This window comes from Myxocyprinus asiaticus, chromosome 17, assembly GCF_019703515.2.
Source record: "Myxocyprinus asiaticus isolate MX2 ecotype Aquarium Trade chromosome 17, UBuf_Myxa_2, whole genome shotgun sequence".
Classification (NCBI taxonomy): Eukaryota; Metazoa; Chordata; class Actinopteri; order Cypriniformes; family Catostomidae; genus Myxocyprinus; species Myxocyprinus asiaticus.
Genome location: NC_059360.1, coordinates 5,735,422 through 5,750,569, shown reverse-complemented (window position 1 = coordinate 5,750,569; position 15,148 = coordinate 5,735,422). Strand labels below are relative to the sequence as shown.

Below are 15,148 nucleotides of genomic sequence, written 5' to 3'. Positions count from 1 at the left end.
TTTCTGTCTCAAAAGGGTACAAATTGACACCAGTGGACAGGGCTTTTATTGCACTGGGGATTAAGTTTTGAGTTCTGAAATTTACAGTATGTTTTTATAGTAGAAAGACCTCTTATATGTCAAAATACCAAGGAAAATTTGATTCCTCGTGACATGACACCTTTAATAAAGATATTAATGAACACTGGACAAACATTCTCATTTTGAGAGCTTTGGACTGAAAATGCTGATGCCATGATTCATCGTTCAAGGCAAGCATAAACATATCTTAACAGTGTTACAAAAAACTAAAACAAAAGGGTTGATTAATGAACTATCATCATTGTGTCTTTACTCAAGCTCTAGTTACTCCAGGATGATTATGGACTGTAAGGATGTGCATGACTACACTCAAATGACTACTAATCAATTCAATTGTTTTTCATAAATACGCCAATACTTGCCAACACTGATTCAGCGAATGCCTGTCATTTTATAGGATAGCCTAATGTACAATGAGAATAATTCAAGCAAAGCACAATTATACGTCCTATTTATCAGCAGCATTTAGTATCAGAATTTATCTATTGGAGTAATACTATGCTTTTGGACTGTTTTTCTGAGAATTTCTTACTTTTAGGCTAGTTGAAAATTTGAGCACATCCCTAGCTGACCGTAATGAGGATCATCTGGAGATCACATGCTGTTGGTCTTCTGATTATGTTCACTGAATAAAATGAGAAACACTTTCAAACTTTTAGAAAAAGATCCGTACTCCACTCCACGGAGATTGTGCCTCTCTATGCTTAGATCTAGGGGGTGCTGGGGTGGGCTTTGTAAATGTAGCATATTTCTTCAGATTCCCACCTCATGTCCGTACAGAGCATTTAACGATTTTAACACAAGCAATTCTCTTTCTAGAGCAAACAATCAAAGGTTACTTTGCGTCAACCCCTCAAAACAACCAGACACGTGAGCGGCTTACTGCAGTTCAACTCGCACTCTTATAAATGTTAAACTAAATAGCACTTAAAACAAGTATGGGTGAACATGAATCATAAAATCTTGAAATGTAATTAAATGAGTGTACAACTGCATCAAGCATGCATGGGAAATCAGCTTAAGAAAGAAAATCGCTTACGCTGAGACGTCTTTCCCACTGACGATTTGGGCTGGCATCGTGAGACTTTGTAAAATAAGCTTCTTGTATAAAGTTTGATTAGTGAGATAAAGTTGTATTCTGCAGTTTACGCTGTTCGCTGAAAAGCACGTGTCGAGCTCTGTGCCGTGTCGCGTTAAGAACTGAATCTGCCGTCACAACATTCGAGAATACTACTAAGTGCGCTTACGTTAGTCACGTGGGTGGGTGTTGCCGTCTGCACGAATCAGCATCATCCTTACTGATTTTTTTTTATTTTATTATTATTATTATTTTTTAAAATTTTTTATCTGGTTTGTGCTTTTGAAATAAGTGGACATTTTAAGTCAAATGTATGTTCTGTATTCCTCCACCTCATTTTATATATTTACACTGTATAATATCTGTATTTATCTGTATAAACCCTGTGTTTAAATTCACTTTTAAAAATGTCTTTATTAGCAGAGTAAATGAGCCCACCAAGGATTTTTTTTACTGCATGTTAAACATTAATCTATATCTATCTATCTATCTATCTATCTATCTATATATATATATCAGCTCAGTTGTTTGCACTTTACATATTTACAGATTTGCATACCTCTGAAGTTGAGATAGATAGGTCAGTCTGAGTTTTGTATGGACTTTGTAAAAGCTGCTAACAAACACACAACTGATCAATCTAATTTGTTTGCATGGATCAGACTATCAGGCCACAGGCAACCTCTAAAGTATGATAATGCAATCAATGTTGGCACCCCCACTTTATAAGAAAGTTGTTGGTTTCAGTTGTGGTTATTTTGACCATATATATATATATATATATATATATATATATATATATATATATATATATATATATATATATATATATATATAAAACTATGTAAGAATAGTTACATAAGAATTGTAAAAAAAAAAAAAAAAAGCTATCATATGGATTTGAAAGACTTGGAATATAGTGCACAAATAGAATGTATAACTTCTATGATAATTTTTATAGGGCTTTTCTCATTTTTTGAGCTGCAGCGGCTGTGAAATTCTGAAAACCCCCTTTGTGTCCCACAGCAAACAAAATACAAATTAAATAATAAAGCAATGAGTAAATGATGACAGAATTTTCATTCATTTCATTTTTAAATTTTGCCTGGGTTAAAGTAAAGGAATCCTTCAAAACGAGTTGAATAAAAATAGCGACGTTTAAAATACGAAAGTTTAAAATACAGATATGTTATGATTAGTTTTCCTGGATCCGACAGGATAATTAAGTTTTGATGACAGATTTTACATTTTTAATTGAAAGCTCCCTGCTGAAATTTTGGGTGGAGATAAATTGCCCTACAGATTAATTACAATAAATGATTTAATTGTCATTCAAAATAGCACTGTTAAGCTTAATACACATGGACCTAAAAAAGAGCCTGGAAACATAAATGTATGATTAATTTAAGGCTTTGCTAACAAATATTGCAGAGAGTAAAATTACATGAATATGATATTCTAGATATTAAAATACTTTCTGTAATAAAATATAGTAAGCAGGGCTCGAGTTGTGGGGGGATGCGAGGGGATGGAATCCCCCTTGTTGAAAGAAATACCAAAAAGCATCCCCCTTGTAAAACCACCATCCCCTTACCATCCCCTTTAGATTAATTGTGAATGTATTACTTAGAACTAATCATGCAAGTAAAATATTTAATTTTCTACATTTGATAAATAACAGACTTCAAATAACGTCAATTTGCTGGCCAGAATTAGAATTCAACATGTGTAAGGTTGCCAGATTTCTATAGGTGAAATCCCCCAATCAAATCTTGACACTTGTACAGTTTGAAAATATTCTGTCAGGGTGACGCTTTAGTCACGCAGTCTGGCAACCATGAGCACTCGAGCTCTCTTTCCACTGTGAAAAGACGTCGGTTCTAGGAAAACACTGGCAGGTATGTCGGAGTATAGCGATGGGTTGATTTGTCCTTCCTAATGTTTACATGAAACTTATGCCACTGAAGGTAATGCAAGATCTATTTCCTTTCGTTCCAGACCGCCAGAGGCAGTACTGAAAGCACTAGTGGAAAACTCTTGCGCTTGTGCTTTGATTGAGAATCGAATTAGAAAGTTGTCACCCCATGATGCATGATGTGTCTTTAGCTATAAAAACCCCTGAACACGTCAGCTTGACCTCTTCTTCATTATCGCTTGATGGAATCGATTGTGCGATATTTTGTGCAGTTCGTTTTTGAAGAGTGCTTCAGCTGACATCCACTTCAGCTGAATCCTCTGCGGAGGATTTGCTGCCTTCAAGCATCCCTATGTCTGATCGTAAGCGTAAGCAAACACTTCAGCATGACAAAAGGAATAAAAAAACGAAACCTTCTGATTTAGCACGCAAAGTGGAACAGCTGTCTTCTGCTGTACAACTTTTACTGCCGCTCCTGACTAGAGCTCACCCTACAACAGAGGCACAGGACAAAATGGAGCCTGAATCATGCACACCATTGTCACCAGCTATGCATGCAGAACAGGAGTTAGATGCAATGTCAGTGGCTGCCTCTGACTTGCTTTTTGGCACAATCAGTTTGCAACCTCAGTGATAGGTATAAGTCTGACTGTGGCCGAGTCACACCACTCTGACAGTGATAATGTGTCTGTCAAATCAGGTGGGACATCTTCAGTGGTAACATCCTTGGAGGGAACGTTGAAAGCGTAGCTCACCCGTATTAATCCGGACCCCCACAACCAGCAGTGGGCTCTGAGAATGTTTTTCTGCATCGTGCACAAAGAGCCTCCTTTATAATGCCTCAGTGCCATGATTTTACATCCATATTGGTGTCTGCATTACAGAGTTCATCAAAGGCCACTCGTCCTGTTCAACTGGCCCGCACACTGGCTGTGATGCAGAACAGGCAGTGGGTCTTGGCAGCATGCCACCGGTAGAACCCACTCCTTGAGAACATGTGCTGCCCCAATGTCGAGTGCAGACACACAGATGAACTACTGTCACAAGCATACAACTCCACAGCATGTCTTGGTCGTGTTTCTAATTCTTTTGCACACATGCTTGTTGCGTTGCCCTCCTCCCTGACCCTTTATTGATGGATCTAACTGAACTTGCGTTGAAGGCGATGGGTGTCATTACCAACCACTGCGGCACAGCTTTGGGCACTCTAGTGAAAGCATGGTATCAGGTTTGGCTGGCCCAATCCCTTGTGCCAGAGGTCTGTTGGAACAACTTGAGATGGTTGCCGCTAGTACCTGGTCGAATCTTAGGACCGGCAGCACAGGAAACTCTGGATTGGCGTGTTTCAATCTCAGAGACTCGTTCACGTCATGTAGGGACAGCTTCAGGCCCCAGGGCATCTACAGCGACCCCTGTTGCTCGCTATCAGAATGTTGGTGCAAAATCTACACTTAAGCCTCCTCATCAGTATCGCCGTTGGAGCCCCCAACCTCCACCTCCTCTTGCCAGACGTGGTGGCACCTTACTACGGGGACATCAATCTCACATGCGACACCAAAGAGACTACACCCGGAGGTGGAGCAGATGATATGGCGGACTTATGGGACCGCAGTAGTCGGTGTGTTTGCAGACAGTCAGACAACTCACTGCCTCGTCTATCTGACGGATGAGCCAGAATTATTTGGCCTGGATGCACTGGCTCACGATTGGCCGGATGTAATGTTGTATGCTTTCCCCCTGTTACCACTTATTTGGAGAACCCTGTGCTGTGTGCACGATTGTGGCCACCATCTGCTGTTAGCTGCTACTCAATGGCCTGCAAGGCCATGGTTCAGACCTTCCTGTCATTGTTTGCAGGGCCACCTTGTCCTCTACCCAGCAGATCAGATCTGCTGAATCAGTTGGAGGGGAGAGTTTGGCATCCTCACCCAGACCTGTTGAAATTGTTGGTGTGGCCACTGGGTCCACCGGGCCTCTCTTCCAGTGTTCACAGGGGGCCAGGGACACTGTTTTGAATGTTCGTGCAGTATCTACATGAAAATTGTATGTTAGTAAGTGGAAGGTGTTCTGTGACTGGTGCACCAACCATACCGCTGATCCACTACACTGTTCTGTAGGATGGATTTTAGATTTTTTGCAAGATCTTTTGGAGCTTGGACATTCTGCATCTACACTCAAAGTGTATGTAGCAGCTTTGGCAACCAACCATTCTGAGGTGAGCAGTGTGTCTCTTGGGACTGACGGGTTAGTTGTGGCCTTTTTGAAAGGGGCTAATGGTCTGTGCCCTCCACGGGGTGTGCGAAGCCCAACGTGGGACTTGAGTATGGTGCTCAATTCCTTGTCAAGCACCATTTGAGCCTATAATGGACTCTGATGTAAAATTGCTGTCGTTGAAGACTGCATTCCTCTTGGCCATTACAACAGCGAAGCGTGTGAGTGAGCTCCACGCATTATCAGTGAGCGCTCCCTGTTTGCGCTGGGGGCCTGATTTTATTAATGTTTCATTGTGGCACAATCCAGCATTTTTACCCAAGACATTGTCTCCACAATTTATGAATCAGCCCATTGTGTTGGCTGCTCTGCCACCAGATCAGGCTGACATGCGGGTTGAACTATGTCCAGTTAGGTTTTTGAAGGTTTACAATGACAGGACAGCAGCTTGGCACAAGACTGACCAATTGTTTGCTTGCTTTAATGATGCACGCAAAGGGATTGCATTCTCCAAGCAGAGACTAGCACACTGGGTGATGCAGGTAATTTCTCATGCATACAGGTCTTCAGGGCATCCTGTCCCCTCATCTATTCACTGTCACTCTACGCATGCTCTTGCAAAATCTTGGGCAGTGCTCGGAGGTGTATCGCTCTCTGAAATTTGTGCAGCAGCACAATGAGCTTCAGCCTGGACTTTTTCTCATTTCTACAGACTGAATGTGACTCCCCTGCCAGCAGTGTGTGTCACTCTACCTGCACTGATGCATCGCAAGGGGATTCCTCATGACTTCATAGGTATTCGTCTTCCACTAATGCTTTCAGTACTGCCTCTGGCGGTCTGGAACGAAAGGAAATAGAATGCTGGTTACGTATGTAATTGTGGTTGTTTATCTTAGTGGAAGACCGCCAGAGTCTCTGGTCACTCGGAATTCACGAGAATGATCTAAAGATCAAGCTGACATGTTCAGGGGTTTTTGTAGCTAAAGACACGTCATGCATCATGGAGTGACAACTTTCTAATTCGATTCTCGGTCAAGGCGCAAGAGTTTTCCACTGATGCTTTCAGTACTGCCTCTGGCGGTCTTCCACTCGGTCATAGAACCACAGTTACATATGTAACCAGCTATTTCAAAAGTTTCACGCACTTTCAAAAATGGCCAAAAGAACAGTTCAAGGAAATCTTTTATCTTTCTTTTAAAAAAAGAGAACAGAATGAAAGATATTGCTATGACAAGTGTAGCCTACAGTTACAACATGTACATGTTTTTAACTAAACAAAAATGTGTGTGTAGAACAACTTTTTTACACCACTGTTTAAGCATCCTTCATAGCTGACATGGTAACAAGCTGACCACTTCCTTTATTAGTTCAGTTATTGGAGTAGAAAAAATGTGTGTCTGTAACAGTGGGATCCAGAAAAAAAAAGTTTTTTATGATCAAAACAACGTGGATTCTTTTCACAGAATTCATCATAAAATACTATAACAGAGGGTAACAGGTGCATATTATGGACGTGTCATAAGGGTCAATGAAGTGATGCTCATTTTTGTCCAGATCTATTAAATTAAAAATACTTAAAAAAATAAATAAAAAAATTTGCAATTCACACAAACCATTTACTTGAATACACCTCTTCTATGATGAGCATATTTTCATATTTTCAAGTTATATTAATATTATTTTCTGGGTCTTAATGTAAAAAATGTCATGTGGTGTCCAAAAACAGTAAAAGAAAATCTCATTAAAACATGAAATTCCTGAAAAAAGAAATGTTGGCATGACTAGTGCAGAATAATATTTTATTGTTATTTCTTAAAACAAAAACAAAAAAAGCAGTGAAACAATTGTGTTTTAAAATATGATTTGGATGATTGTCCACCAAATCAAAGTTGTGGTGTAACCAACATGTAGGTAGCCATTTGTTGTTTATGTTGACCATAAAAACCATAAAACAAAGTGAACACCTTTAGACCCTCAAGACTGAGCGTGAAGTTTTAAAAAACATATGATATTTATTTTGACACTTTTATGAAAAGGCACATTTTGTTCAAGTCATGAGGTGTAACACTGAGAAAACTTGATATTGTTTACTAAAAATGTCATGATATATATATATATATATATATATATATACACACTACCGGTCAAAGGTTTTGAAACACTTACTCATTCTTTATTACAATTTTTTTTCACATTTTAGAATAATAGTAAAGTCATCAAAACTATGGAATAACATAAATGGAACTATGGGAATTATGTTGTGACTGAACAAAATCCAAAATAAATCAAACTATGTTATATTTGAGCATCTTCAAAGTAGTCACCCTTTGCCTAGAATTTGCAGACATGTACTCTTGACATTTTCTCAACCAACTTCTTAAGGTATCACCCTGGGATGATTTTTAAACAGTATTGAAGGAGTTCCCATCTATGTTGGGCACTTATTGGCTGATTTTCTTTATTATTTGGTCCAAGTCATAATTTCAAAAACTAATTTTTTTAAATTACATTTTAGATTTATAATGAAATAAATTAATATGGTGGCACAATTATATTGAAACCAAACTGGACACAAAGATTAAATTTCTGAGAACTTGACACAGTGTTTTAAACTAAATTTTTGTATGTGTATATAATTAATTTTTTAATTAAATTTATTTATCACACATTATATGTTTGCACATATACAGTGAAATTCTTTTTTTCACATATCTGTAAAAATGTAAATTGCATTATGATGCTAAAATTAATTTTAGATGACTTTTAATCAAATTCAGTTGGTCATTAAAAGTTGCTGGACAAATATGCGGGACATAATGCAGTTGTGATGGCAATGCTTTAGATTAGATGATTGATCAAAATAGCCTAATGAATATCAGGAATGTATCATATGTAAACCCTGATATTGCATCAATGTTTCTTTAATAGCTGTGCACACAGCATATACACATTGATGGATGGTCCTTATACTAAGACCAAAGTTTCCCCCACTACTTGGTGCAAGTTGCCAGCTTGACCAGGCCATGAAGATTCGCATTCGGGTCATAACCGGTGGCAACCTGCGATAGGCACAACATCGGGACCAATATTACAGTCCTATCAGAAGGGCAACAGCTCCCTTTTGATTGCAGTCCCTCGTCTTCTGATTGCATTTATTTGTGAAATTAAAATGACAGTAAGCTGGCTAATTTCAATGAATTGTCTTAATACTCTCAATACTAAAAAAAAAAATAGGGACATTTGGGAGGCGAAAGGTACACAATTAGTGATATACACACATTTCTGTATGGAAACGGCTTAAGGGCAGATTTATTTTGCGATAAACCAAAACTTATGCGACAAAGTGTTTTTCTAAGCATGACGTCATCACGCACACCATTTTTATCAATAAAAGGCCATTTGATTGGAAACAAGCAGAAGACGGCAAATTTCTTACACATTTTCACTTTATCGATAACAAAACTTTGCGAAAAGTGGATGGAAACTAGGTTATTGGTGCGTCCTTAGAAAAGCCCTTATAATAAATCTATCTCGGATTGATTGATGAATTCACTTGCAAAATGGATTGCTGTGAACTGTAGGCCAATGATTGGGTTATGTCAGCAAATATTTACGTATGCAATTAATTTGATTAATTAATCAGCATGCCATGTAATTAATTCAATTAAAACATTTTAATCGATTGACAGCCTTAAAAATAATAGAATCGAATCGTGACCACATTTCTGATTTCATGACAGGGCCAGATCTAGGAGGATACTGGAGTGGGCTTTGCCCCCCAAATTATAAGTGTACCACCCCCACCCAAGCGCAAGTAAAGCAAAGGATTGAATTGTATCGTCATGGTGCTAAACCTAACAAAATGAGCTTGGCGTGCATCACCTTGAACACGGTTTGGTATTGTAGTGGACATCAGGACAAGGTGGCATTGCAGGGTCCTCAGTTTACGACAGGGTTCCTCTCTAACTGTCATAGGAATGAAAAAGGGCTTCATTTAATCATAGTGGACTAACACAAACAAATGACAAGCAGACAACTGCCAGACACCTCTTGTGGGGCAGTAAGGAAGGCCCAGATCAACCTCCACACAGAAAGGGACTTCTCATTGGCCCACGAGTGGTATCTTATCGCCAAAATCATGTGCAACATCTCAAACCCACAATCCTAAGATTTGCGCTTAGATGGTCGTATAGAGGCAGCATTAACTTGCCATGTGGCAAAAGTTAAAACAGAGAAGCCATAAAGAAAGATAAAATGTGCATATATATGCCATAAAATGGACACCAGCTGCAAACATCCACTACATGTTAGTTCACAGAACTGTTTATGTAAATTGCAGTTGTTTGATTAGCACAATAGTTCACACAAATTGAAGTATAAATTTGTTAATGAACACATGGGTAATATTTAATCTTTCAGCATCATATTTAGACTATGCATTCAGAACAATGCCAAGAGTATTTTGCAAGTGGTTTGAAAAAAGAAGTAATGCATAGATAAAACTTTAAGGGCAGTGATCTAACTGTGAACTTTATGCAAATGAGTTCCACACTGAGAAGGCAGGTTGGGCCACACCTCTTGATGTCAGCAGCCAGTCATAACCCTAAAACGGGAAGGTGCCAACCTGGAACCTCCTCATCAAGAAATTATTATGCATCCTTACAATCAGCCAGACCCTTGTTCTAATTTTCTGGCTGGCGAGTCATAAGGCAATAACAGAATTTACAACATCAAGGCAATTACAGTATAACTCAGTGGCGTATGGGACACCGTTGCAGATTTACTTATCTACAAACTTGCTGTTTCAGAACAGAACTCAATTCTTGAATCTTTTCAGGATGCCAATTCCCCATTAATTAACATCACCATCAACCATTGGTCCAACATTTAAATATTCAGCGTTCGTCAGAGCTGAAGTGTGCGAGCACACCCCTCCCTCTCTCCCCACTGTGGGGAGATGGACTCAATAGTGTGTTGCAGCAGGTTCATGACAAATTTTCATGCTTGACGTCACTACTTGTGGGAAGGGTCCCATCTCGTGCTTTGCGGGGGGCCCCCAAGGATGCGTGGTATGCCCCTGGTAAAACTACTACATAAAACTACTTCTACTACTATAACTAAGTTCTGAGTCTCCGCCCTGAGTGGTGGGACACATAACAGTAACACCAAGTTCTGTATCTCCTGTCCCAAGAGACACTAATAGAATAACATCATCCAGTTTCTGAGTCTCCAGTCCACAGAGGAAGGGGACAAAACAGAGCACCAACAGTCTGAATCCCCTCACCGGGGAGATATCTACAGAAATACCAGTGACAAGGTTAAGCTCTGGTGAGCAAACCTTCTTTTAAAGTTTTGTGCATCTGTGTGTTCCAGATAAAGAACACACAGTCATTGCGCCATCATAAAGGCTGCATCTGCAAGTTCCAGATTGTGAGAACCGTCTCAGTGTTTTCAGGAGATCAACATTTCTCAGCTCTTTGTGTTTACATTAGTGTATACTATCAGTTTATGATTATCTAAGGCTATGTCCACACAGTCAGTGTTTGTGATTGACAACTGCATTTACTTAAAGGTGTGTATCTTGAAATGTCATGTTCATACGACATCTTACAGTAGCGGCTTGAATACTGTCTGTATGAATGAACAACTGAAATCTGCAAGAGGAAATCCTTCGCCACTGGAAGTCCCAGTTGCGATTCCCATTGAGAGGAATTTAACAGTGCGAAGGTAAATATATCAATAATATCACCTACAATATGCGCAATTAAAGTTGGAAAGATGCCAGCTTCATTTCTGAATGCCTTTTGCTTACCCAGCCACATTATTGCCACATTGAATGCATGCAATCATCATTTGAAGTCTGTTTGAAGTCAGAAATAAACATTATAATGTGATTAAAGCACTGAATCCAGCAGAAACTTCAGCATTATTGTCAGATTTTGAAGTGCTTATGACAGACATCACTGCTTTCAGATTACAGTGATAGGCTGCCACCTGGCATTTCCACTTTTCATTTGGATAACGTTGAGCATTTTGCAATTTTTCGACGCTCTCAACCACCCTCAACGCTTGCGCCGCACCTTTGTAAATTCCACAGTCCCTCTCACGAATGCGGTGCTCGTCTCCCATAGGAATGATTCAAAAACCTGCTCAGCTCAGCTCACCACGCGCCAGTGGACATGCTTGCATGAAAAACAAAACTTCATGGCCATGTCCACTGACTTTGCGCTTATGACGTATCGCTTAGAGCTGTGCTTAAGACTAAGACTTAACCATAAGCACTGCTAAAATAGGGCCCCAGATGTGCAGATTCTGTAATTGATTGCTTTTGTAATTTAGTCTGATTCTATACGATACCTACTGAAAAATTTATGATTATTAATTTGCAGTTTAATAAATGTAATATTTTTTCAGTACTGTCTATTTCTGCTGTAGTATAACTGTCCATTTCCTGTTTGCCTAAAGCACTTTGTAAACCCTATTTAGTACTTTACAAATAAAACAAATTATTTTTATGATTATTAATCAGATTGCAGGCTTACTGTTGCGCTGCACTTAAGCAAATAAATGCATGAACAAACAGTCGGCCCATCGTTAGGTATTAGAAATTAAAGGATTAAAGAACTCAACACCAGAGAAGTGTTGATTGATTTTTTTCTAAGTCAAGAGTAACAGCATATGAAATATTTCAGTTATGTTCCTCGTGGACAACAGTGTTAGATAATTGACCATTAACAACACTGTATAGTAGATAATTAGGTAATGATGATGATGATGATGATGATGATAATGATGACTATCATAAATGGTCTGTGCTAGAATATCTTTGGACAGTGGGCTGAGCATGTATGTACTGTATGTATGTGTACTTGTTTGTTTGTCTAAATTTGTTTAACCATCTGCCAGCCATAGGATAGGATTCACCCTGTTAAGAATTGAATAGTCATGGGACACTAAGATTTGTCCTCCCACAAAAAACAAAAACAAAACATTAATTTTGTGTTTATCAATATTTTATTAAAGTATTACCATTACAGATAATTTTTTAGTGGCATCATCTATAATTCTTTTATATGTACAGTCTCAGGTGATACTCCGTAACATTTTGGTATATCACTCTCATTAAGTCATATAAAAGAAAGTGAGATGATGCCACAATGCAGCCAACATTGAAAACACTGTTAATTAAATACCATGATCAATACAAGACTCGATATGAAATATGATCAATTAACATGTTTTTGATTAGTTCTTGGTCAGCCTTAACAATCTTTGTATGTCTGGCTCAATATTAATAGTCTGAAACTTCCTGCTATATCTCTTGAAAGGTTCACCCTCTGGTCCAACTAGAAACTTCTCAAAATTCCATGAAATATCATTGCGACTGATGGGGTTCCAGATCAGATATTTAGGGTCCTGCATGAATGACATTGGGTCATCATCTGGGTAAGGAAGCTTGTCTTTCAAATAGGAAAAGACAGGATGTGTATCACTCCCATTTACATTGCACTTCTCAAAAATGGTGAATGCAGGCTTATATCCTTCACCTGGACGTACATACTTCAAAGAATTCAGAATTTCTGCATTAGAGCAGTTCTCCTGGAAAATGACATAGAGGGCAAAATTATTATATGAATAAGAATCATGCAATAATCCTGCGAAAGGTCTATCAACACCAGTTCTACAGCATGAAGAGTCAAAATGTAAAAAAGTTTGTTACTTTGAATGAACTTGTAAGACTGTATGAACTAGGTAATTTGTAGATAATCAAATGGAATTGAAATAATAAACAAATTGTGAACTGCAATTGCTTATTTACAAACCTGGTAACCAAACTGGTTACAGGGAAAGCCCAGGACCACAAGTCGGTGAGGATATCTGCTCTGGAGCTCGTTAAGATGGCTGTAGTCCTGGGTTGTTTTCCCTCAAAGTGATGCCACATTCTCAATCAGCACCACTCTTCCTCTAAAAATATTGAAATCTATTGTTTCCCCTTCCAGCGTAGTTGCATGCAAGTCATAAAAAGTTTTGGCTATAAAAGTCATTGTGCAGTCTTGCTCTCCTCCGACATAATGGCATTAACAGTATGTCTTTTTTGTCAATTGTACAGGTCACATGATGTCATGTTTAATGTATGTCAGGTGACGTTAAACCAGTATTGGAAATGTGATACTCCAACCTCTTAAGAAGATACCTGTCTCAAGATTTGGAATTAAAGACAGGAGAAATGAAGACTAGTATATGTGTAATGTACATTTAAATAAATTTATTTTCCCAGTCTATAGCTAGAATAGTAATACTTGTTTTTATTTTTATCACTGGAGATGCCACTATAACCTTATTTATCAAGGTTCTTTTTCCAATTTATTGAGATAGTTGGTTCAACATATACAAATGTTATGAACATGTAATGTAATGAGAATGAGAAAAGGGTGACTTTGGCACATGCAACACTGCACTTAGCTCTGTGTACATTTTAGAAACTGTATCAGATTCCGCGCAATACATTTTTTATTATGTCTCTATCTCGATTACCCTGCATGTTATAAAAAATGTATGATCAATCAGGTTAATCATGTTCAGAATGACCAAGTCTAAAGGCCCAGGTACACTTAGTTCCGGATTGCGCCTGTTCGACTGCGTTGCCTTTATAAGTATACTCTTTTGATCAGAGGTGGGTAGAGTAGCCAAAAACTGTACTCAAGTAAAAGTACAATTACTTAAAAAAAAATATTACTCAAATAGAAGTAAAAGTGCTAACATAAATAATTACTTGTGTAAGAGTAAGAAAGTATCCAATTAAGAGAGTACTCCAGTAGTGAGTAACTCGTTACTCTCACAAATGACATAATGGACATTAACTCCCTAAATTCCATTACATAATACACATTTAACATGTATTACAGAATTATTATTTTTTATTATTATTAATGGAAATTCTGTCATCATTCACCATTATGTTGTTCCAAACCCGTATGACTTTCTTTCTTCCATGCAACATAATAAGGAGATTTTAGACAGAATGTTAGCATTGGTCACCATTTACTTTCAGTGAATGTGTTTTTTCTATATATTTTGAAAGTGAATGGTGACCAAGACTGTCAGTCTTCTCATTTGACATTCTGTCAAATATCTTTTGTGTTCCACAGAATACAAAGGGTCATACGGGTTTGGAATAACATGAGGGTAGAAAAATGATGACGGAATTTTAAATTATGGCTGAGCTATCACTTTAAAGGGGTAGTTCACCCAAAAATTTAAATTCTCTTATCATTTACTCTCCCTCATGCCATCCCAGATGTGTATGACGTCCTTTCTTCTGCAGAACACAAATTATGATTTTTAGAAGAATATTTCAGCTCTGTTTTATGCTCAAAAAGCACATAAAGGAATCATAAAAGTAATTCATACGACTCCATTAGTTAATTCCATATATTCAGAAGTAATATGATAGGTGTGGGTGAGAAACAGAACAATAATTAAGTAATGTTTTGCTAGAAGTTGTTCTCCCAGCCCAGCAGGGGATGATATGCAGAGAAGAATGTGAATCGCCAAAAACAAAAGAAGTATATGAAAGTGATCTGTTTCTCATCCACACCTATCACATCACTTCTGAAGATATTGATTTAACCACTGGAGTCTTATGGATTACTTTTATGCTGACTTATATGATTTTTTTTTAGCTTTAAAATGTTGGCACCCATTCACTTGCACTGTATGGACCAAAGGAGCTGAGAAATTCTTCTAAAAATCTTCATTTGAGTTCAGCAGATGAAAGAAAGTCATACACATCTGTGATGGCATGAGGGTGAGTAAATGATGAGAGAATTTTCATTTTTGGGTGAACTATCCCTTTAAGGGCT

At 38.1% G+C, this 15,148-nt stretch overlaps 2 protein-coding genes across 2 annotated transcripts in view; both read right to left on the bottom strand.

Moving 5' to 3' along the window:
* Positions 1-1,299, bottom strand: part of mthfd1b (methylenetetrahydrofolate dehydrogenase (NADP+ dependent) 1b) — a 47,829-nt gene extending 46,530 nt beyond the window's left edge. The window contains exon 1 of the mRNA XM_051722415.1: positions 1,121-1,299. Within this exon, the coding sequence (XP_051578375.1) occupies positions 1,121-1,158 (38 nt within the window). The 5' untranslated portion in view covers positions 1,159-1,299. The remainder of the gene's footprint in view (positions 1-1,120) is intronic.
* An 11,097-nt stretch (positions 1,300-12,396) lies between these two features.
* gpx2 (glutathione peroxidase 2) lies at positions 12,397-13,658 on the bottom strand. The gene is made up of 2 exons (XM_051722458.1): positions 13,109-13,658; positions 12,397-12,884 (listed from the first exon to the last, which is right to left on the bottom strand). The coding sequence occupies exons 1-2, from the start codon at positions 13,328-13,330 to the stop codon at positions 12,531-12,533; spliced, it is 576 nt and encodes a 191-aa protein (XP_051578418.1). The 5' UTR covers positions 13,331-13,658; the 3' UTR covers positions 12,397-12,530.
* Between the last annotated feature and the right edge of the window lie 1,490 nt (positions 13,659-15,148).